The sequence below is a fragment of the Haliotis cracherodii genome, unplaced genomic scaffold, assembly GCF_022045235.1.
Source record: "Haliotis cracherodii isolate W230 unplaced genomic scaffold, xgHalCrac1.p SCAF_5, whole genome shotgun sequence".
NCBI lineage: Eukaryota > Metazoa > Mollusca > Gastropoda > Lepetellida > Haliotidae > Haliotis > Haliotis cracherodii.
The window spans coordinates 49,602,293-49,625,088 of record NW_027266308.1 but is presented as its reverse complement, the minus strand read 5'-3'; the positions used below and the strand labels follow the sequence as shown (position 1 = coordinate 49,625,088).

General features: G+C 40.3%; 1 protein-coding gene across 3 annotated transcripts in view; it reads left to right on the top strand.

Moving 5' to 3' along the window:
- LOC139444000 (uncharacterized) overlaps positions 1–22,513 on the top strand; it is a 40,176-nt gene extending 17,663 nt beyond the window's left edge. Inside the window, exons 5-9 of one of the 3 annotated variants that reach the window (XR_011651740.1) lie at positions 1,229–1,399; positions 3,745–4,112; positions 4,947–6,965; positions 7,839–8,009; positions 10,728–22,513. Coding sequence is in view for 1 of the 3 variants with exons in the window: in XM_071224902.1 (XP_071081003.1) it covers positions 1,229–1,399; positions 3,745–4,112; positions 4,947–6,965; positions 10,728–10,776 (2,607 nt within the window). In the remaining 2 variants the exon portion in view is untranslated. Of the gene's footprint in view, positions 1–1,228; positions 1,400–2,665; positions 2,698–3,744; positions 4,113–4,946; positions 6,966–7,838; positions 8,010–10,727 lie in introns of those variants that run through there. The other 2 variants (XR_011651741.1, XM_071224902.1) reach the window with 2 other exon arrangements.
- The last annotated feature ends 283 nt before the right edge of the window (positions 22,514–22,796 follow it).

Below are 22,796 nucleotides of genomic sequence, written 5' to 3'. Positions count from 1 at the left end.
AGGGACTGTTGTCCAGTAATGAAAATTAATATTTAATTGCTGTTCATTGTAGTGAGTCAAACACACCTTGGGTCTTCTTGATGAACACTCTGTTGCTCTTTTGTATGGATTGGTTATCTTTAGTGAGTTCATGGCTGATTAGTTAGATTAGTGATTTTTTTCTTAAGGAAGAGAATTTATGGATGTCAACTTCTTTATTATGAGGAAAACAACGTTTAGGAGTATATGCTTACTCCTTCGTCACCATAAATTCTCTTCCTTATGTGTATCACTTCTAAATGCCATTCAAAGACTTGATTTTTTTCTTGGTTTAATAGTTGTTCATGACTTCTAATTGTTCATTTATTGAGCTGTATTCTGCAAGTACAAGTATGCCCTAAAAATGACGAATTCTCTCAAACAAAATGATGAAAGCAGTCTTCAGGTTTTCTGTTATAGAAGGGAATCCCGCGAAAATCTTTGTCCCCAAGGGCACCCATGTCAAACGTCCCAGCTAACTTTAGCTTGTGGAAAGAAGAAATTAATATGGTTTGGGTGGTCAGGCATGGTGATGTATAGTCAGTAACATGCCATTGTACCTGACATTGTTGGATGTTGCTGGTCAACTACTGGAGAGAGCAATCTAAGGTGGAAAATGTTGTAACCAATCCCGTTCACTTCTTGTGAACATATGTATTTATTTTAAAATCGAGGGACCTTTTGATTTTCATGCTTTTTAATATTGGACACTGTTTTGCCCTTGCTGTCATTAGCAGTGTTTGAAATTTAGTTAGGGTGGCCCAGTCGTCTAAGGCGTCGCGAATTGCTGTGCAGTGTTGCGTTCCTTGGGGTCGCCAGAAACCTATGATTGTGGGTTCGAATCCCTGTTTGCACACCCTGGATGTGTGTGTGGATGTGGATGTGTGGGCGTGGGCGTGGGCGTGGGCGTGTGTGTGTGTGTGGGTGTGGGTGTGTGTGTGTGTGGGTGGGTGTGGGTGTGGGTAGGCATGTCTGGGTGTGTGGGTGTGGGTGTGGGCATGTGTGGGTGTGTGTGTGGGGGTGGGTGGGTGTGTGTGTGGGTAGGCGTGTCTGGGTGTGTGGGTGTGGGTGTTGGCATGTGTGTGTGTGTGTGTGGGTGTGGGTGTGGGTCTGTGTGGGTGTCTGTGTGGGTGTGTGTGGGTGGTGCCCTGAAAGAGGACAGCAGTACTAACATCCATAATGTCAACACACATTTCTTCTTCCATTTCAGTCCAACTTCTCCATGGGTAAATCTGCAAACCACTGCCGCAAGGTTTATATGCTGGACTTTGGTCTAGCCCGCCAGTACACGACTGCCACAGGGGAGGTTCGACCACCACGAGCTGCAGCCGGCTTCCGGGGCACAGTCAGATATGCCTCTGTCAATGCTCACAAGAATAAGGTAGGGCTGAGTGTACGGAGACAGTCAGATATGCCTCTGTCAATGCTCACAAGAATAAGGTAGGGCTGAGTGTACGGAGACAGTCAGATATGCCTCTGTCAATGCTCACCAGAATAAGGTAGGGCTGAGTGTAGGGAGACAGTCAGATATGCCTCTGTCAATGCTCACAAGAATAAGGTAGGGCTGAGTGTAGGGAGACAGTCAGATATGCCTCTGTCAATGCTCACAAGAATAAGGTAGGGCTGAGTGTACGGAGACAGTCGGATATGCCTCTGTCAATGCTCACAAGAATAAGGTAGGGCTGAGTGTAGGGAGACAGTCAGATATGCCTCTGTCAATGCTCACAAGAATAAGGTAGGGCTGAGTGTAGGGGGAGAGTCAGATATGCCTCTGTCAATGCTCACCAGAATAAGGTAGGGCTGAGTGTAAGGGGACGGTCGGATATGCCTCTGTCAATGCTCACAAGAATAAGGAAGGGCTGAGTGTAGGGAGACAGTCAGATATGCCTCTGTCAATGCTCACCAGAATAAGGTAGGGCTGAGTGTACGGAGACAGTCAGATATGCCTCTGTCAATGCTCACCAGAATAAGGTAGGGCTGAGTGTACGGAGACAGTCAGATATGCCTCTGTCAATGCTCACAAGAATAAGGTAGGGCTGAGTGTAGGGGGACAGTCAGATATGCCTCTGTCAATGCTCACAAGAATAAGGTAGGGCTGAGTGTACGGAGACAGTCAGATATGCCTCTGTCAATGCTCACCAGAATAAGGTAGGGCTGAGTGTAGGGGGACAGTCAGATATGCCTCTGTCAATGCTCACAAGAATAAGGTAGGGCTGAGTGTACGGAGACAGTCAGATATGCCTCTGTCAATGCTCACCAGAATAAGGTAGGGCTGAGTGTAGGGGGACAGTCAGATATGCCTCTGTCAATGCTCACAAGAATAAGGTAGGGCTGAGTGTACGGAGACAGTCAGATATGCCTCTGTCAATGCTCACCAGAATAAGGTAGGGCTGAGTGTACGGAGACAGTCAGATATGCCTCTGTCAATGCTCACCAGAATAAGGTAGGGCTGAGTGTAGGGGGACAGTCAGATATGCCTCTGTCAATGCTCACAAGAATAAGGTAGGGCTGAGTGTACGGAGACAGTCAGATATGCCTCTGTCAATGCTCACCAGAATAAGGTAGGGCTGAGTGTACGGAGACAGTCAGATATGCCTCTGTCAATGCTCACCAGAATAAGGTAGGGCTGAGTGTAGGGAGACAGTCAGATATGCCTCTGTCAATGCTCACAAGAATAAGGTAGGGCTGAGTGTACGGAGACAGTCAGATATGCCTCTGTCAATGCTCACCAGAATAAGGTAGGGCTGAGTGTAGGGGGATGGTCTAATATGCCTCTGTCAATGCTCACCAGAATAAGGTAGGGCTGAGTGTAGGGGCACAGTCAGATATGCCTCTGTCAATGCTCACCAGAATAAGGTAGGGCTGAGTGTAGGGGGACAGTCGGATATGCCTCTGTCAATGCTCACCAGAATAAGGTAGGGCTGAGTGTACGGAGACAGTCAGATATGCCTCTGTCAATGCTCACCAGAATAAGGTAGGGCTGAGTGTACGGAGACAGTCAGATATGCCTCTGTCAATGCTCACCAGAATAAGGTAGGGCTGAGTGTAGGGGGATGGTCGGATATGCCTCTGTCAATGCTCACCAGAATAAGGTAGGGCTGAGTGTAGGGAGACAGTCGGATATGCCTCTGTCAATGCTCACCAGAATAAGGTAGGGCTGAGTGTAGGGAGACAGTCAGATATGCCTCTGTCAATGCTCACCAGAATAAGGTAGGGCTGAGTGTACGGAGACAGTCAGATATGCCTCTGTCAATGCTCACCAGAATAAGGTAGGGCTGAGTGTAGGGGGATGGTCGGATATGCCTCTGTCAATGCTCACCAGAATAAGGTAGGGCTGAGTGTAGGGGGATGGTCGGATATGCCTCTGTCAATGCTCACCAGAATAAGGTAGGGCTGAGTGTAGGGAGACAGTCAGATATGCTGCAATCCCCTTGCCTCATATATTCCGGTAGTCCCGAACTGCTTTGAGACTATAACATGGAGATAATGTGATCAGTGTAGACGGAAATTACATATTGTCTTGTATTCGGCATATTATTCACAAAGATAACTACCAGTAATTCCAGTACCATGGTGAGGTAATTGTCTAAAGGGACATAACTCTTATAACCTGTAATCAGTCTAATATTGATTATAAGGAAACCCGCCACACCCAGTTCTTTCCAAGGGAGATAATCTGCCAAAATTGAACTGAAGCCTCACAAAATGCTTACTTCATTATTTTAGGAGATGGGTCGTCATGATGACCTGTGGTCTCTGTTCTACATGCTGGTTGAGTTCGTGGTGGGTCAGTTGCCATGGAGAAAGATTAAGGACAAGGAACAAGTGGGCACAATGAAAGAGAAATATGATCACACACTGCTGCTGAAAAACATGCCTTCGGAGTTCCGCACCTTCCTGGAACACATTCAGTCCCTGGACTACTACGACAAGCCTGACTATGCTCTCCTGCACAACCTGTTTGAACAGTGTATACGGCGCAAGTCCATCAAGGAAGTGGATCATTATGACTGGGAGAAGCCCTTTGTTGACATGTCTGTCGCGACCACGACCTCACAGCCTGTGGCCATCAAACAGACTGCTGGGGGACAGGGGTATGTACATAACATCATAGAGTTAAACATTAATTTTACAGTATTTACAATGACAAATCTTATGAATAATGATCATGGAATTCAGAGTTACATTCGTCCATTTAAGGGAAAGCAGCTGCATATCTAATCTGATTTTGTGTTTCTTAGTGCTGAGTTGATATACACGTCTCACATGTGTATGAATCTAGATTGACTGTGATGCAGCTATGTGCACAATGTGAGCTTATGTCACAGCCATGGCAAAACAGGGCCGTAATGTACCCTATGCTTGCCATACAAACTGATTATGGTGAGGAAAGGTGGTTGTATGACCAGGACAACATACAAGGCGATCTTAGTATAAGTTAATGTTAAAGTATGAGAGTTACAGTTGTGGGAGAGTGAGTGAGTGAGTGAGTGAGTGAGTGATTATCATTTTACTCCGCTTTTAGCAATATTCCAGAAATGTCATGCCGGGTATTACCAGAAATGGGCTTCACACGTTGTACCCATGTGGGATGACGGGCGAATGCATTAACCAACCACCCCACCACTGCCCACAATTGTGTTGGAGCTAAGATTAATTTGTGAACAGGCTTGTGACATAGTAACCTAACAATGTGAGGCTTTGTTCAATATCATCCATTGATTTATTTTTGGGGTAAGGTTCAGTTACTTACAGGCTTCTGGTTAGTTCTAATATTGCTGATTTTCCTGCTCCAGATTTGATAACACTTAAGCTGTCTGTTGTGTTATACCCTTTCTCTTGCTGAGTCAGTTCTCGGGCACATAGGGGTCTTTAAAATCCGAGATCTCACATGAACAGGCTAATTCAATTCAATGATCTTTTGACAGTAACTTACAAGTTGGTCCTAACACACCTGGACATGGCGCCACTGAACTGATTGACGAGAACCTGAGCTACAACCAGGAAGATGAGGAAAACCTAAAGAAACAGCCGGGTGACCTGATTATCGGGGACAATAAGTACCCGCGAGAGATGGACAACAAGCTGTGGGAAGAGAAAGTGGAGATCATCTTGTCACAGAAAGCTGACGTTGAAAAACAGGACGGAAAATACGAGGCTGAGCAGAAAGGAAAGGAGGAACTTGAAGGTGAAGGTCAACAAAAGGAAAATGGCAGCAAGGATAGTAAGAGTAATAACGGTGTGTTGATTGAAGAGAAGGAAGCAGCTGATGACATTGCTCCTATTCCAACGTTCAGGATATCGGAGATGGTGGGTGGGGAACAAGGGATGAGGAAGATTTCGGAACAGGTGGAGAGATCTTCGTATCTGAAAAAGTTGGGAACAATCAGTACTGACCGGAACAGGGAAGATGGGAACGAGGAGAAGGAATCCTTAAAGCAGAAGGACACAGCAGTGTTGATACACTTACCACAGCATAATCAAACTCATGGCGTTGGTGCTACACAAAATCTTGTTCTGGCTAATCAGGTGGAGCAGGTTCATATATCTGATAATAACGCTAGACAGGTAGATGATATTGTAGGAGACAAAGTGGTAGAAAAAAAATTAGTTAGAAATGTGACTATAGATGTTGACGATGACCAATTGGATGACAATGGGTGCAATATCAACGACAACCTCCCAGATGTGACCTTCCCAGTCAGTCGGGCACCTCTCACGTTTGCCTTGCAGACGGATGATAAAACTCACACTGCTGCAGATGACAATGCAGACGAAATGGCTACTCGAGCTGCTCCGTTTACAGTTGCCAGTCAGTGGATTGGTATGTCAGCGTTTGGCTCGAGTGGCGAGGAGAGTGACGATGACCAGTCGGAGGAGGAGAGTGCTGCCCGAGGAGGAGAGGTGAAACTCCGGTGGCCGAAGGGTCGGTCTAAGAGAGGCCAGACTAACACTCTAGCAGATGGGGATGACATGAACTATGACAGTGTTGCCAGGAATTCATTGGTATTCCTGGATGATAAGGAGTCGAAAGATGCGTGCCGTGGTTCGCTGGTGTTTGATGAGGATGAAGATGAGGATTTTTTTGCTCAACTGAAACAGCAAGGTGTTCAAGCAGAGGATCATGAAGGGAAAGCAATGCCAAAATCTCAAGGTGTGTTCGGTTCGGGAAGTCTGCAGAGAATCAGCAGTTTTGAGAATAAAGACGATATAAACAGCAATAAGCAGAGTAACTTCTCTAGTCCAAGGAAAATGCCAGAAAAACTGGCCAAAGATATAGGCAATCGGATTGGATCCCCACTCAAACAAAGCCCTGGTAGTCCATCGAAGCTTTTGTTCAAAGGTCGAGAATTGTCCAGCGATGACAAGAAATCGGGTAAAGTGCATTCAAAGCTTGTTGCAACAGGTAAGCCACCTCCATATCAGAGTTCCAAGAAGGACAAGAATATGGAAGAAAAATTTAAATACTCGACTCATGCAGACAGTAATTCTAGAGACTTGGATGATGTCCTGAAGATGAGAGACAATGTTCACGGCTCCCGAGATAGGTTAACAGATAAGTATCAGCTGGAGGATGTGAAGGAAGTTGTAAACCGAGAGATAAGTACGGAGGCTGTGGACATTTTGCATCCGCACCTAAATTCAAATATCAATAGTGCTTTCTCAAGCCACGCTAATAGATCTCCCCGTGCTTCTGACGCTCTATGCAATGAAAATAAAATGCCAAGCACCGGTTCCGCTGAGGATAGACAAGGTAAACAGTCTGGCTTATCCGCGAGGCACTCTCCCGCCAAAAGACGATCAGCTTCAGCACCACGCCTAGACTATTTATCCCAGGATGCCACAGATGCCCTCCGCAGCGTCACGCCCCTACAGCTTGATGCTGACAACCGAGTCCCAAAACCGCCTCCAGGGATGGCCCCCAAGAATGCTGTAGTCACCGCAAGGTAAGTGTTGATATTGTCCCACCTGACACCCCGACACATCACTCCGTCACATGACAGTAGCGTTTTTGGAACTCAGCCGTAACTATGGTAACAGATGTAGGAGTAACTTGTGCATCTCTTCTAGTGTAGTGATGGGGGAATGTAATTATGAGGATCCTCGTGCTCTTTGTGTTGTAACAGTTCGACCTTTTTCATGACATTGTTTTTTTTACTGTTGTATAAAATGTTAGGGTAGCAAGTAGAGTAAGCTGTCTTATGTCATGTAGAACTAGATATAAACACAAAAATCTACCTGACCCCTACACTTTCTCCATTGAAGTTTGCTGCAATTTTTGTTCATTTTTTAAAGAACTGCAAGTAGTTCTAGTGCATTTTATGTTTTGATGGTAATATTGTTTAGCTGTCTGTTGCACAACCAGCTTTTTGTGTTGACAACTGCCTTGTCTTGTGTTGATATAGATGACCAGACCACATTCCCCAGTAACACAGATAGTGAACATATAGCAAGTTTAATGTTTTAGTTGGCTTTTACCAATGTTTACAACAAAAAAGCATTACATATATTTCAATTGTAATAAATTTTCAATTTCTCTTCTGTATATTTGAACAATTGATAAAGTTTTTTATTAAACAGTTTATTTTTCTTAATAATATCACAACAAGCATTTGAATTTCAAGCTTATATTTATCTTTATTTTGTTTGAAAGACATGTAGACTTAAAGACTGTTTATATTTCATACCTGTCTGAAAAAAACATTAAAAATATAACATTCTTTTACTCACCTGTTTAAACAATAGTAACCTCTATTATATGTGGTTGTGACATCCCTTTTCAGTTTGGGGAAGTTTTTGCACTGCCTTTTGTTTTGCAGGCGGCGGCGATACAAGGTGGCCTCGGCTAACACCAGCCCCCGTGAGCCCGCGTCACCCTGAGCATGGCCATTCGCTGCCTTCCTTCTTTCCTGTTGTGTTTTGTGATCATCTCCATCTTCTTTATAGACTTTGTGGTTTTCCCACTGCTAGCTTCCGACGCTCAGAATTAGGTAAACGCATGTTTTACTCAGTTTGCTGACACCACATTTTGTTTGTCATTTGAGATGTTAGTAGTTACTGAATACATGCATGGTTATTTTTTAGTTTGTTTTTTAGTTTCAAGTTTCAAGAGATGTTTTTTGTTGACTGCTGTTTCTTAGCACCGTGTCCTGAACTGTCTCTATTTTGAACGAGGTCTGATGATAATGATTTGGATAATTATTATTTTTAGCCTTGTTTCCCCCTGGGATGAATTAATGCAAGATATATTGGAAAAGAATATTATAATAGATTATTGATCTGCTTGCCTGCTATTGATAATTTTATTGGGCTACTATTACTATTTAAAGGTCAAATATGTATCTTAGTGCAACTATTAATGCTATTGTCCTGTAGTGCTTCTTACTTTTTACCGATATTGCCTGCATTCGTAGATCGGGCATTATTTTTATATTTGATTGACACGATTCAGTTGCAGATCAGTGCATGATGTAAAAAATAATAAGATTTTTAAAAAATATTCTGGCATCCTACGGGGATGATTCCTGAGAATGATATTGGTACTGTTTCCAATATTCTCAATATGAGTTCAAGAACTGTTTAAGAAACTGAACTGTTTGTTTTGTGTGAAAAAACACCAGATTTTCCTACCAAATAAAATTGTAGCCATTACTTGATAAGGAACCATCAATGGTAGCAACTCATCCTTAAGACAACATTAACAAAACCAATTCTTGCTGTTTGACTTACACTGTAGTATGCGAATATCTATGGATGCTGATGTTTATGTAATGCGACAAGGGTGGTGGGGTATATAGCTTTGTCATTACAGCATTGACACATAATGCTGAAGACTGGGGTCCAATTCACCACATTGTACAATGTAATTATGCGAAGCCCATTTCTTGTTGCTGATTGCTGCTGAATTATTGCTGAGGGCAGTGTAAAACCTCGGTCACTTGATGTAATGAACGCGAGAAGTACTGAATGTAGGATTCCTGCAAATCACCCTCTGTATACAACCGATGTACTGTTCTTGTTCAAAGCGGCATCAGGATCTGGCTATTGTTTCACAATGTAATATTACACTGCCATCTGTCATAGCTCCTGTAGTTAAGCATAGCTCGTCACTACGTTATAGCTAAGGGTAACTTTGGGGTATTTTCACTACTGCGATTGTATTGTGATAGTTGTCAACTAACTCTAAGTCTTGATGGTTGTATTTAATCAATGTTATAGAAATGAATAAAGTAAATTAATGTCGAAGTCGAATGTTGTCCTCCGTTGCTACTGAAACCAAAGGGAGTAACTCTTAATCTGTTGTCAACATAATCCCCACGCTAATCAACACATGGCAGGTTTTAAGTTTGACTGTAAGAACTGAGTTTTCTGTTGCTTTAAACCAGGGTAGCAGTAGTTTGTAAATACATGTATATAGGGTTGTCTCCTCCAAAACTGCAAGTCATGACACAGATTATTGCTTCTCCATACACCTCTTCCTTGTAAATGTTGATCCGACTCTCGGTGACAGGTATCAAGATTAACCTTTATCAGTTTTATTTTCAGCATTATTACCTAAACCTTGATTACCCAGTGTATTATGTCTCCATTCTATTGTAATGAATATCCGGAAACCATTTGTCACCATAGCTTTGTTTGGAAGTGACATCCTCACCTCAATGTCTCATATCACTAGCCTAGCACAGAGTTTCTATTGCTCATGAGACTGAAATAGGAAAACCCATTGAAATTGTATGTTCTGAATGAAGTGTACCAGATGTTCCCAGTTGATTTTGAGGGATGAGTAGCAAGGCGAGTCAAATGTTGGTTTTGTCCCCACGTGTTTCCAAAACTTGAAGGAACAGTGAACGTGGAATGGTGATGGTGGTCTTGTTAAGGTGAGACCTAAAACAAAGTAGGAGGATCCGTGGTATTTGTCATAGTAGAATGGAGATTCAATGTACTGGGTAACAGAATGATTATAACCATGTATCATTGCATACATTTCATTCCTCGAACCCTTGCTCATTATCCTGGGGAAGTTACGACAGCCAGTATTTCTGCACAGTGCTACAAGATGACAATCACATTATTATACACAAGCTTCCTGGTTGATCTGATGGAGTGGTTCATTGACCAAAATATAATATTCACTCAGTCACAAGAACGTTTCAGAGTAGACTTATGCTTAGTCTCCGAAAATAAATAAATAAATAAATAAATAAATAAATAAATAAATAAATAACAAAAAGAAAAGATGAATGAATGAATGAATGAATGAATGAATGAATGAATGAATGAATGAATGAATGAATGAATGAATGAGAAAATGAGAAGCCCCAGTGAGATGGGAGATTCCTGAACCTGGGAAAATCTAGACTTGCTTCGTTTAGGGCTATAGAACTTTAGTTAGGGGTAGGTGGGAAAATGATATGGCCCAGGGCCTGTGAGACAGGCTAGTGTCAGAGCTGTAGTTTCGATGCCTTGGGTTTTAGGCAAGGTGATCAAAGGGTTCAGGATGAAGTCAGTGTGTTCAGTGATGTAGGTTTTTGCATTCTGTCTGTAGCTCAAATCAGGAATAGCATTTTTTACAGATCTACAGTTTCAATCTGGGGATTCATGGCTTCTCTTCGGTTCATTTGCAGTTACCATGTTTGTGTTGCCATTTCAGGATTCTTGTTTGCATTTCAAACAGCTTTAGTTTAAAGATATGATATCTATCTTTTCAGGAGTGATGTCGATGATGAGGAGGAGGGCACAGTCACAGCATCTGGGTAACAGCAGGTTAACCAATCTTTGGAGTAACATCGTCGGAGATGCGACGCTGAAATAACCTTGGCAGAGATGTAACTTTGAAGTAATGTTGGCGGAGACGTAACGCTGGAGTGACATCGTAGTATGAGTATCGATGTATCTTTGAAATAACACGAGGAGCGATGTGACATTAATGTCATGAAGATGCTTCACAGAAGTAATGTCAGTATGAGAAGATTCTACAACTGAACCACATTAACAACTTGAAGCTCCTGACAGGGTTGAACTCAGCTCCTGACAGGGTCCAATAATTTCACGTCTGCTGTTTTGTTTTGATGACACTATTTTGCTTGAAAGAGTAATGTGTTTGAGAAAAACAAGAATTTTGCAATATGATGACATATATGAAATGTTTGGATCGAATTCAATTATTCCATATTGGTAAAGACAGTATATTTAATATCAGAATCGTGGTTCCTTCTCAATCAAATTTGGCTAATTTAGATTGATGTGTCAGTATCATCTGATATTGAATATCAATATGGCTGCAACTTTGGTGTTCATTATTGAAATCAGAATTAGAGGGCACAGATGTGAATGATAAACTAATTCTGTAGCTTCAAGACAAATGGAGTGTTATTTTTCCATCTAGAGTTGAAAACATCAATTGTGATCTCTTGCGAATAATAATTGCAAGATCTGATACGAACTGCTGTCGCTTGTGTCTTCTGTCACTGCTGCTGCCACCATCATGCCTGCTCCTCCACAGCTTGCATCATGTCCTTGTCTAGGCTATATGTCTCATAGCAACATGCCTGGCGTACACGCTGGGCTGTCATTGGTCTGTTAGCTCTCATGTAGTCATGTAGGGTGGTAAATATGCAGTGGTTAAGAAATATGTATCTATTAAGTCACTGACTCATAAAAACACAGCTCTGACTTGCTTTTAGACATTGACCAATGACCAATTTACCAATCCATTCTGAACAGTTTTTGACCTGCCACTAAATATTATAACATCTTAATCACTTAACTACAAAGAAAGACCCAATCTCATTAAAATCAGATCTCGCTGCCGATAAACAAAGATCTGAGGACATCCCATTACGGGTCACGTCAGAACGACCTTTCGCAAACTTTGACTGATGACGAAATGACTAACGAGAAGTTGACATCAGCCAATTAGAAAGCAGCTTTCTCGAGATTTACAGCACTCGTTTCAAACTGGTGACTTCCATTTGAGACTATGCTTGAAAAATATGTTGACACAGTTTATTAATATTTTGAAAACTGAACAAACGAACATTCCGGAATGTCTAATATATGGTTGCAATTGGATGGCAGTGCTTCCCACGTACTGTGCAATGCCTCCTCCGTTCAAATGTTTCTCCCATGGAAGCGAGAGATGGACAATAATTTTGACGGAATCAGACATATGGGCCTTTCATTGGAATACCCTGTGTTAACGTTTTCGAAGTTGCATGGTTAGAAAACACATTCTGACTGTCACTTTCATGATCTGTTAAGCGACACTTTGATTGGTCAGATGAAAGGTCCTTCTGATGTGACCTGTAATGGGATGTCCTCAGATCTTTGTTTAGCAATAGCGAGACATTAGATCTGATTTCAATGAGATTGAGAAATACCAAACTAATCTTTTTGGGTGCTATCACCTACTGTTCTTACTGTACATCAATGAATATGTCGTGACTTCCACATTTTATATTTGGAATTTAAAGTAAAAGATGCCAAAAGCATGATGAGTCAATGACTTTTGAGAAAATGTTTTTGAATCAATGCATTGGTCTGTATACATGCTCTCTTGCACTGTAGTTTGTTTCGTCTGTAGGTCTCATGCACTGCGCTCTCATTGGTCAGCTCTAGTACACTGTGTTCTCATTGGTCTGTTAGCTCTTATGCAATGTGCTCTCATTGGTCGATTAGCTTTCCAATTCAACATAGTCTCATTTGATAGTCTTGTTATTCTTGTTTGCATTCTCATGAACTATCGTCTCATTGGTTGAAAAAATATCACTGTCTGTTCTGTTATGTATAAATGGATTTATTACGTTCCATGTTGATATGAATTGTTTTCTGTTGTTATATCTAGCCATATTGGTTCATGATGTGATACATGTGAAGCGAAAGTCTGCCTCATAGTCAGCAATATGTTGTGCCAAAGCTATAGTATGTTGGCCAGAGCCTGAGTTCTCGGTTTCCTGTTTTGTTACTACATTTCAATATTTTATAAACATTTTCTGTTCATTTGTTACGCCTGTCCTTTAGTTAAGTAAACTAATAGAGAGATTCATTAGCGTGAAGTGGTATTACCCCACTGTATCTTCAGTGTTTCTTGTGAAGGATAACATATTATGCTTGATCAGAGGAGTGTCAGTATTAATATTTTTTTTTTTTTCAAATTTAATTTTTATTTACATTATTTTGTGTTCACATTCACACATTACAAATTGATGTACGTGAATTGTTTTGATACATGCTTGATGAAGTAAGCACCTGAAGTCTGTTCCTTATGTGCAGAATAACTTAATTGGATGATAGCTTCTGTTTATGTGTATACTCTGCTGGAACAATTGGAAGCAGATATTGATTCAGCGTACAAATGTACATTGTTATATAACTGAAACACTATTCAAAGCGGCGTCAACCTCACATACTCACAAAGGGTAGCCTTGCTTCATTTAGTTTGAATTTGTATGAAGGCCGTTGGTGTATCACGAAATTCAATGCATGTGCAATATTGTTAGATAGAATATAGAGGTGCTTACTCCATCAGGAATGTATGTGTCAGTCCTCAATTCCCTTGATAAAAACCAAAGTTAAAGGTTTGTTTCAGAAAGATATGAATTATTACATGTACACAAGGGGTACTGGAGTCTCCTCTGATGCAATAGGGAGGACAATCTAGAAATTGTATCCATCTGTGATAGTATTACTTTTATAGGATTAGTGTTGTTTTATAAGTAATGTGGGATATATTTTATTGAGAAATTTCACTCTTGGTTAAATCACAACCTTCAGTTTTGCTTTAACGTTATTGTCACAGTGATTAATTTCATGTCTCATGTTTCATCTGTGTTTACATGACATGATGTATGTCGTCATGTACGAACTCAACTCAATTTGTATCGTCATGACTGATGTGTTGGCCTCAGATAATGACAAGACTGAGATAAAATTAACATTTTGTGTACAGTATTGGAAAACTCACATCCACAGATTATGTAAAGACTTTGAAAACTTTCACTTAATTAGAAACTTGTTAATTAGAAAGTGCACAACAATTGTTAATGATGGTTGTGTTACTAACAGAAACTATAATCAGATGATGATAATAATAATTGATGATGTTTGTGCTTATGTTTCGTAATGTCATAAATTAGGAATTTAATTTTCTTTTGAAAAGTTAGTGCATCCTTCATTATGTGTACTCCCTAAGTATTTAAAAATCAAAATGTAGCAGTCTACCAAATATTTTGGGTTTGATCATAGCATTGTACCAAATACACACATGAATCATCATTGAGCATCAGTTTCATCAACTTGTCCATTATCCAAATGGCAAATTTTCCTCTGGTTGTGTCCCCTGGTCCAAGATGACCTTGTATACATTGCATTCAACACGCCATGTTTTGTCCTGATAACTTCCTGTTTGCTCATGCCATGGCCCCCTGGGAAGGCTCCATGTGTACAGATGTATATATTCCGATTTCCCCACATGCTGGCGTAGGCGGTTCAGAGCTAGTAGCAAGTAGAGCACTGCAGATTTCACCATCGTTAATTGACACAAGTTTTGAACAAACACTGTCTCTTCTTGCCATGTTTCCGGTGAGAATTATGTGAAATAATGACAATTTGTGATGGTATCCAATATGAATATTGACATAAATATTATGAGCTTTCTTATGAATAATTCATTGATTGCAAACTTTTTTCCCTGCATTAAATAAATATGGAAGTGACAATGGAGTTAATTAGCTCACTTCAGGCAGACGTCAAGAGACAAAGCTCAGCTTACTGAGAGTACAATTGCATCAACAGATACTAAGCTATACTTACTACCTGATTAGAAGCATTAAAAAATATTACAGCCTTTTGAACATCATTAAGAATACAATATAGATGACAAAATATAAAATATATTTTCAACCGATAATTGTTTTGATTGTCCAGATCAATTGATTATCTGATTACTTGATCAATATCACTAGCACTGGAATCTGACGGATGGAATTAGGACCTGCCAGTCTTTATCACTGGAAAGAGAATGCATTCATCTCGTACACATCAAAACCCAGAGTTTCAGGTATACAAATCACGGTCAACAAATATTGTTTCAACCCGATTTGTTGACCATAGCGAAATAATAATTTGAAAATATTTCATATATAATTATTACTGTGTTTCAACTGAATTATTATTTGATGTTGTGAAAATGTAATGAAGACACAGTCCTGTAACCAATTGTAATTTGAATGTTCCTGACTCGTAACCTTTTAGGATTTTAGTTATGCCCCGAAATTTAGCCATGCTAGGTTTGTTAACACAACTGACTGACTAAAGACTAAAAAACAAGACATTTCTTTGTAATTGTCCCTTTATCTTGTTAATATTGTTCTTGCATTTTGTAAGCATACTCCCAGTTCAATGTCAAACAATCAATTCATAAGCAGTTAGTAGTTGTGATTTTGCCCCAAGATCATAACCCTAATTGTCATCAGTTGCATAATTGTGCTTGTATGTGTGATAGTTGTCTTTTACCACTGCATTTTCTAGAGTTTGATCTCCATTTTATTGTATGAATAATTATAAATGCCTTGAAATATGATTGTGATAATTCGATTTCTTAGTCTACTCCTATGTGATATGTTCTGGGGATGAAATCAAAGTGGGTGGGCTTACACAATGTCTTTAGGATGGCAGGAACTAGAGTGATGTGTGTGATGAATGGCTGTTGATTTCAGAAGCATTTGATAATGTGTGTAATATTTGGGTTTCAGTGTACGTCACTTTTAGCATTGTCATGTTGCGTTAGAAGATGCTGGGATGTGGATGTCATGTGGAGTTAATCCGGGTTACAAACTGAGGCTTGGATGCGTTTAACGTGTGTCCCAGGGCCCCATTCCACAAAGTCATCTTAGCGCCACAATGATCTTAGCCTAGGTTTAAGTATGGGTGAGCTATGATCACCTTAGCGCTAAGATTGCTTTGTGACAGGGCCCTAGGGTTAGTCCTGCTATATTTTATCTAAGGCCACCTTTAAAGTTCAAATAAGGACTATGACAAAAACACTCTACTATCACTCTGATTTTCATTCTCTGTGCAATGATTTAATGATAGCATTAGCTAAATTTGTAACATTGTAGGTATCTGATGAATATTTATGTGAATATTGTATGTTATATTTTCGTTCAGAAAAATATTTGTTGAAGCATAATAGAGTTGTCTCCCCTAGATGACAAAGCAGTCACTGAGACTAGCCTTGACGTAGTGTATTAATGCAACATGGTGTCTACATCCCAGGTTGTGTATGAACATAGACCTGATAATATTCTACACAACCTTACATCATGTTTTATAGCCTTATAGTCTTAACTGGTGTAACACAAGACGACCTTTTCCGGTCACTCAGATACAGGTGTCCAGAAAAGCATTGCAATTTGCCACCATAGTAAACATAAAACGCATTTATTCCTCGATTGACTTACCTTTTTAGTCTCACCTGTTGGCGGTTCGCAGATTTATGTATTTTATAAATGTTTTTGCGGCAGATTTGTTGCATCCATCCTGTGTGTGGATGAAGTGTATTATCAGGTCTGATGGCCATGTTTAGTGAGGTCATGAGTGAATCATCATTTCTGTAATGTAATCATTTGGGCAAGTCGTCTTTGCATTTATCATATTTACCTCTTTGTTCCCATACCCGAGATAAATGAGAAGTGTATACATATGTGTAACGATGTGTAATATTGTACCTGCCATACTGACTGTTGTTCCTGCTTGAATGAAGATAGCCATGTTTCTTTGTCCACGATGTGTATATTTAGTTTGGATTGTATATTGAGTTGTACAATATCATGTGTATTGGACCATATGTCTTGGGTAGACTTTCCAGCCACATTTAATCAGTATTTCGCTACATCTAAGTCAGTATATGCAGTATTCGTAAAGGTCATGTTACGCTGTATGACACCGAGAGAGCCAGAATACATATCTCTGTCTGTGATAGACACTCACCTTTTATAGGAGTAGATACCTGTTGTGGCCAGCATAATTCACCTGCTGTAATCCACACTAACAGAGGGCCATAGCATTGCCTGGTACCAGTGCTTGGAGAGGCCTTTCATCGTACCCTCACTGATAGAGGTCGAGGGTACCTCCTGGTATCCACACCGACAGATTCATGGTACTGCCTGGTACCAATAGTGATCCATGGTAGCCCCTGGTACCCACACCGAGAGGTCCATAGCGCCCCCTGGTGCCCACACCGACAGGTCCATGGTACCTCCTGGTATCCACACCGACAGGTCCATAGCGCCCCCTGGTGCCCACACTGACAGGTCCATAGCTCCCCCTGGTACCCACACTGAGAGGTCCATAGCGCCCCCTGGTGCCCACACTGAGAGGTCCATAGCGCCCCCTGGTGCCCACTCTGAGAGGTCCATAGCGCCCCCTGGTGCCCACACTGACAGGTCCATAGTGCCCCCTGGTGCCCACACTGACAGGTCCATAGCGCCCCCTGGTGCCCACACTGACAGGTCCATAGCGCCCCCTGGTGCCCACACCGACAGGTCCATAGCGCCCCCTGGTGCCCACACTGACAGATGTTGATGTGAATCAGTACACATCCTAATAACAAGAATCCACTGAAAGTCATTCAGGTTTGACTTAGATGCACCAAGAATCTTTAGGAGACAAACCGACATTCGTCTTGAATATAAATACAAACTCTCATGGACTGATAATATCAGTTTCTCATGAATTACCCATTCTCGATAATAATAATAATCAGGTTGGTTATATTTGTCTGTTTTTAGGCAAAATCAGTGGCTTCAAAACTGACACATCTAGATTCTGGTGTGACATTGTTCACTCATTGTACAATGGCTAATTAATAATTAATTAGAGCTCATATCAATAGCCTTAAATTAGCAGCTTGGGGAACAAGTTATAATTGGCTTCTATGTAAGTTCTGTAATTGTCCTGTGGTGTACATTTGCATCAACATGTTTTTTCTTGTGGAAGAAAATCTATACTTATTGCTGATTGGCTGTTAACATTCAGTTGTCAACAAGATAATTGTCAGGAAATGCTAGACAATAAATGTGTTTGAACACATGGAAAAGTTGATGCATATATTGTTCAGAAGTAATATTTGTGAATTAATAATAATGGCAAAATATTTCTTACTTGGTGTAAGGTCTGTGTTGGATCACGATGGACAGTGTATCTGGATAATTTTACACACTATAAATGTGATACATTCTCTTGAAGAATTGCAAGATAAGTGGCAAGTCTTTTTTGACTTAAAACAAATAAGTTAATTATTTCAATAATTTTGACATTTATGGGAATGGCAATTTAGTTTCAATTGACTTGTGGCAGTTCTTACTAAGGAGCTGTTTGTCAAGGCATAATCATAATGCATTTTAATGTTAGTTGTGATATATCTGATGACTGACCTCTCACAAGGGCACACAACTGTTGTATGCTATAAGACTTGTTAAACCAAAGTTTCCTAGCCAACCCCCTCTTCCTGAAAAGAAGTACAAAACAGAAGTACTTCAGCTGTGACATGGCACTGGTTGAGAGCATGCCAGACTGATGGATTCTTATCTCATCACATCTCTAAATATTTAATGGTATACTATGGATGCAGATACATGTACCTTCAAAGGCATTGTTTTCCAAACAACATTTTTATATCAACCTATGAAATATCTTATATTGTGCAGGGCATGGGTGGTTCAGTCATCTAAAGCACCACAGTTTGCTGTGCAGAGTTGGGTCCCTTTGCCGTGCCAGGAACCTATGATGTGGGTTTGAACCCTAGGTTTCTCCTGATTATGGTTATAGGTTTGCTGGCACCATAAATTTCTAAGCCAGCCTTTCCTCCTACATCAAGCTGACATGCCTTGATATAACTGAAATACTTATCAAAGCGGTGTTAAACTCACTCAGTCACTGTTATACCAGAAGCATGATCAAAGGTGCTCAGCATGAAGCTATGTTTGCTTCTAGTCGACAGTGCCTGTAGTTGCCACCTAGTAATTGTCATGCTTTCATGATGGACATCTATGAGTCTCACAGAAAAACATATCAAGCAAGATGCTCTTCCACATTTTAATATTGTGTGACGAGTCTGGGTCAAAATAGTTCCCTGGTAGCCCATGTTAGTCGTAGGTACAGATACTGGGTAGAGGCTAGGTGGTTCCAGGGTGGGACCTGGCTAATTGTGTCATCATACCCTGAACACATGATTGCTGTTCACGCTATCGACCCGTGAAGATCCGGGGTAGTATAGTTCTTCAGCCAGACATACTTGCTGTATAAAGTGGCTATGCTTGTTGTAAGAGGCAACTTACGTGAGCGGGTGGTCAGGCTCGCTGACTTGGTTGATACATGTCATCGTATCCCAATTGTGTGGATGATGCTCATGATGTCAATCACTGGATTGTCTGGTCCAGACTTGAATATTTACAGACTGCTGTCATATAGCTGGAATATTGCAGAGTGCAGCGTTAAACAACAAACGCCAACAACTATTTACACTGTCAACCACTAGTTGGTATGTACCAGACCTGATTATTGGCACTACTATGATATGGCAGTAATGTTGATGCTATACAGTGTGGTACAACATTCGCTCACCCAGTCACAGCAGTACTGCATTTATAAGGTGTAAAAGCTATTCTCTCACTGTAACTAAGGTGCTTATTGGGTTTAATACAGTATTTCATGTCTGGCAGCCGTTCCTCACATCTTAAGCAAAGTCAATTAATCTTCTAATGCTGCACGGGGCGGTCGGGTAGCCTAGTGGTTAAAGCGTTCGCTCGTCACGCCGAAGATCCGTGTTCGAGTCCCGACATGGGTACAATGTGTGATGCCCATTTCTGGTGTCCCCCGCCGTGATATTGCTGGAATATTGCTAAAAGCGGCGTAAAACCACACTCATTCACTCTAATGCTGCTCTCTTTTTGTTTGGGCCAAGATTTACTTGCTATGAAGGTTATCAATCAATCATGTCCAGTAATGATACATTTCCTTGTTGTTTGCACATATCAGTGTGACCACACACACCGGCCATAACGCAGAGTTATATTATTTTCTAAGGGTGTTGAAATAAGTATCAGAAATGATGCTAATAAGTATTTCTGTAATTGCCAAACGTAGGTAAGATCCAAAGATGTTGGACTTCCATTTGTTGTGTTGTGACTGTCAGAGCAGGGAAACACTGAGTACACTTGTGTCGAGAATGTTTCATATTTTTTGTTAGGGATACTGAACATCGTCGGAACTCAGAAAATATAGTTTGTAACAAAAGAGAAGAGGTCTTTGAATGCTCCACAACTTGTATAGAAAAAACTATAAGATATGTTAGATATAATGGTAATATCCCCATGACAACAGTTTGTCTGTTCATCTAACTGTCTTTGACTGTCCACAGTATTTGGTTGGAGAGGTTACAATATGTTTTTATTTGAAAGAAGATGCCTTTTGTCAGGAGATGTTTTTTATTGTCTTAGGTGTAGCCATGGAAACAAAATCAAACTTAACTGCTAGCGGGGGTTCCTTTTTTATGGAATCCATCTTGAAGACTGTGCAAGGTGTCTCCATTCGCACATATCAATTACAATTTTGCCTTTTTTTAAAAAAAATTTGCTTGTCCTTTAAAACAGATTTAAATTGTTCTCTCAACATATGCCTTGTTTCTGGAGCCTAAATCAAATTTTTTCCACTTAAACAAAGGATGTTAGAACCTTTCACTTCCTTTATTGTGTTTCCATGGAAACAAGATAAACTGTGTTCCACAGATCTGATGGAGCTCTTGTTCAGACTGCATTTACTTGTTTTCATTCGTCAGAGCTATCTGGCTTTCACCTGGTCCATATATGATTATAGACTTTAAACAATTACATGCATACAAGGATGGTAGGTGATGTAGACAACCTCATCATATTATTGTACCAGTTAAGCTAAGAAACCATTTATGTTTCAAACAAATCAAATTAAAAGATTGTAAATGTTTAAGAATCAGGTATGCCCTGCATGTATCAAGCTTTGCAATAAACATCTATTCCAAGGATCCTACTAGTTTTAACAGTTAAGTGGCATTTATACTCACGGAGAAACTGTGTGACTGTTTCATACTTCATGTATTAGTTCATTGTGTAAATACCAGTACCGTTGCCACAAGTATTGCCTTGTGACATTTGTTCATTTAACCCATAAACAAAGCCATCATTTTAAGCCTACATTATTTCCTTACCATCCCTCGCCCAGACTCTTTTCTAGGTTTGTCAGCACCATACCCCTGCATATGGATTTCACTGAAAACGTCCGAGAACTGTATTGCTTTAGGCTTTCCTCCCACATTAAGCTGACACGTCATGTAAAACTGGAATATTGCTTAAAGTTGCGGTAAACCCAACTCACTCACTCTTTAATATACTGTATGTGGTACTGCTTAAGCTGCAGCTTTAAGTATTTCATGTCTCGTTTAGACTGTAGAACATATTATTATGGATCTCAAGAAAAGAAATACTTGATCTGTCTTGAATGCAAATTCAGCTTTATTTTCATCATTGATGGGTGATGAAAATGTGGTTTTGATTACATGTGGAAATATTTTACCATATGTTTTACTTCAATTCTAACAAAAGAAAGAAGTATTTTTTATAAATACAGAACCTTGGGGAAACGTTTGGAACGGGAAGTAAATGAAGAGTTGAAGTGTCTGGTCACAAGATGTTGGTGTTGCTTTTTTTGTGGGAGCTTAGATATTTATGGCTTAATCATTTGTCAGTACTTCAGTTTGAGTAGAATCGTTTCATCAAACCACCTACACACAACTGAAAGTGCTTTACTGTGATGGGTTTTAGTGACTTGAAGAGAAGTTTAGAATTGTGATACCAAATTCAAAGCAAGTATTCTGGAACAAAAGTGCCATTACAGTATTGTGGGATCTGTTTTGGAAATGTATCATTCTCCACGTCCCCCAAGTGTCAGCTTGGCAGGACTTTTACCCTTCTTGCTTTAAATATTAAGCTGTAATGACAGTGTCATGATATTTGGACCTTCGTCTGAATTTATTTTCAACTCCTGCATAATTTCTTTGGAATCTTTTTTCAGTTTTCTCCACATATATAGCACTGTCTGAGACCTCTTTTTGTCTCCACAGACTCTTCACAAGTATGGGATCTCGCCATTCAATGCATGTTTAAGATTTTAACCAGGAATGTTTTGAGTTAAGTGACGACATTTTAGATATTTCACGATTTTGACAAAAGGTTGTATATTTGTGTGACATTTCTGGTCTGCATCAGTGTTGAATTAAGGGAATTTGTGTAAACCTCTTGAACTGTTACAGACAGTTTCAACAGTGACTGATTTTATGTCTTGTGGCTTGTTCAGCTTTGTTGTGTTCCCGACGGACACTTGTTATTGCTAATCTATGTACAGCAGATACTAGCTATTGATTTAGTTATGGAAAATATTAAAAAATATCAAATGCTGAAATAAATATGTCAAACTATTGATAATGTTTGTTTTGTATTGTCTGTTTATATAAATAAGAGACAAGGGTGGTTCAGTGGACCAAGGTGAGACAGTTTGCTGTTGAGTTGGATGTCTTCTATGTGTAAGAATCCATTGGGTTGTGGGTTCAAATCCTACATTCATCTGAAGTCAGCTCATAAACATCTAGGCCCTGCTTCAACAATACCTTGCAAAGCATTATCAAAACAATACTCAGTCGCAATGTGTATGCCCCAAATTACAAAAAATCGCAGAATCGCGGAACCAGC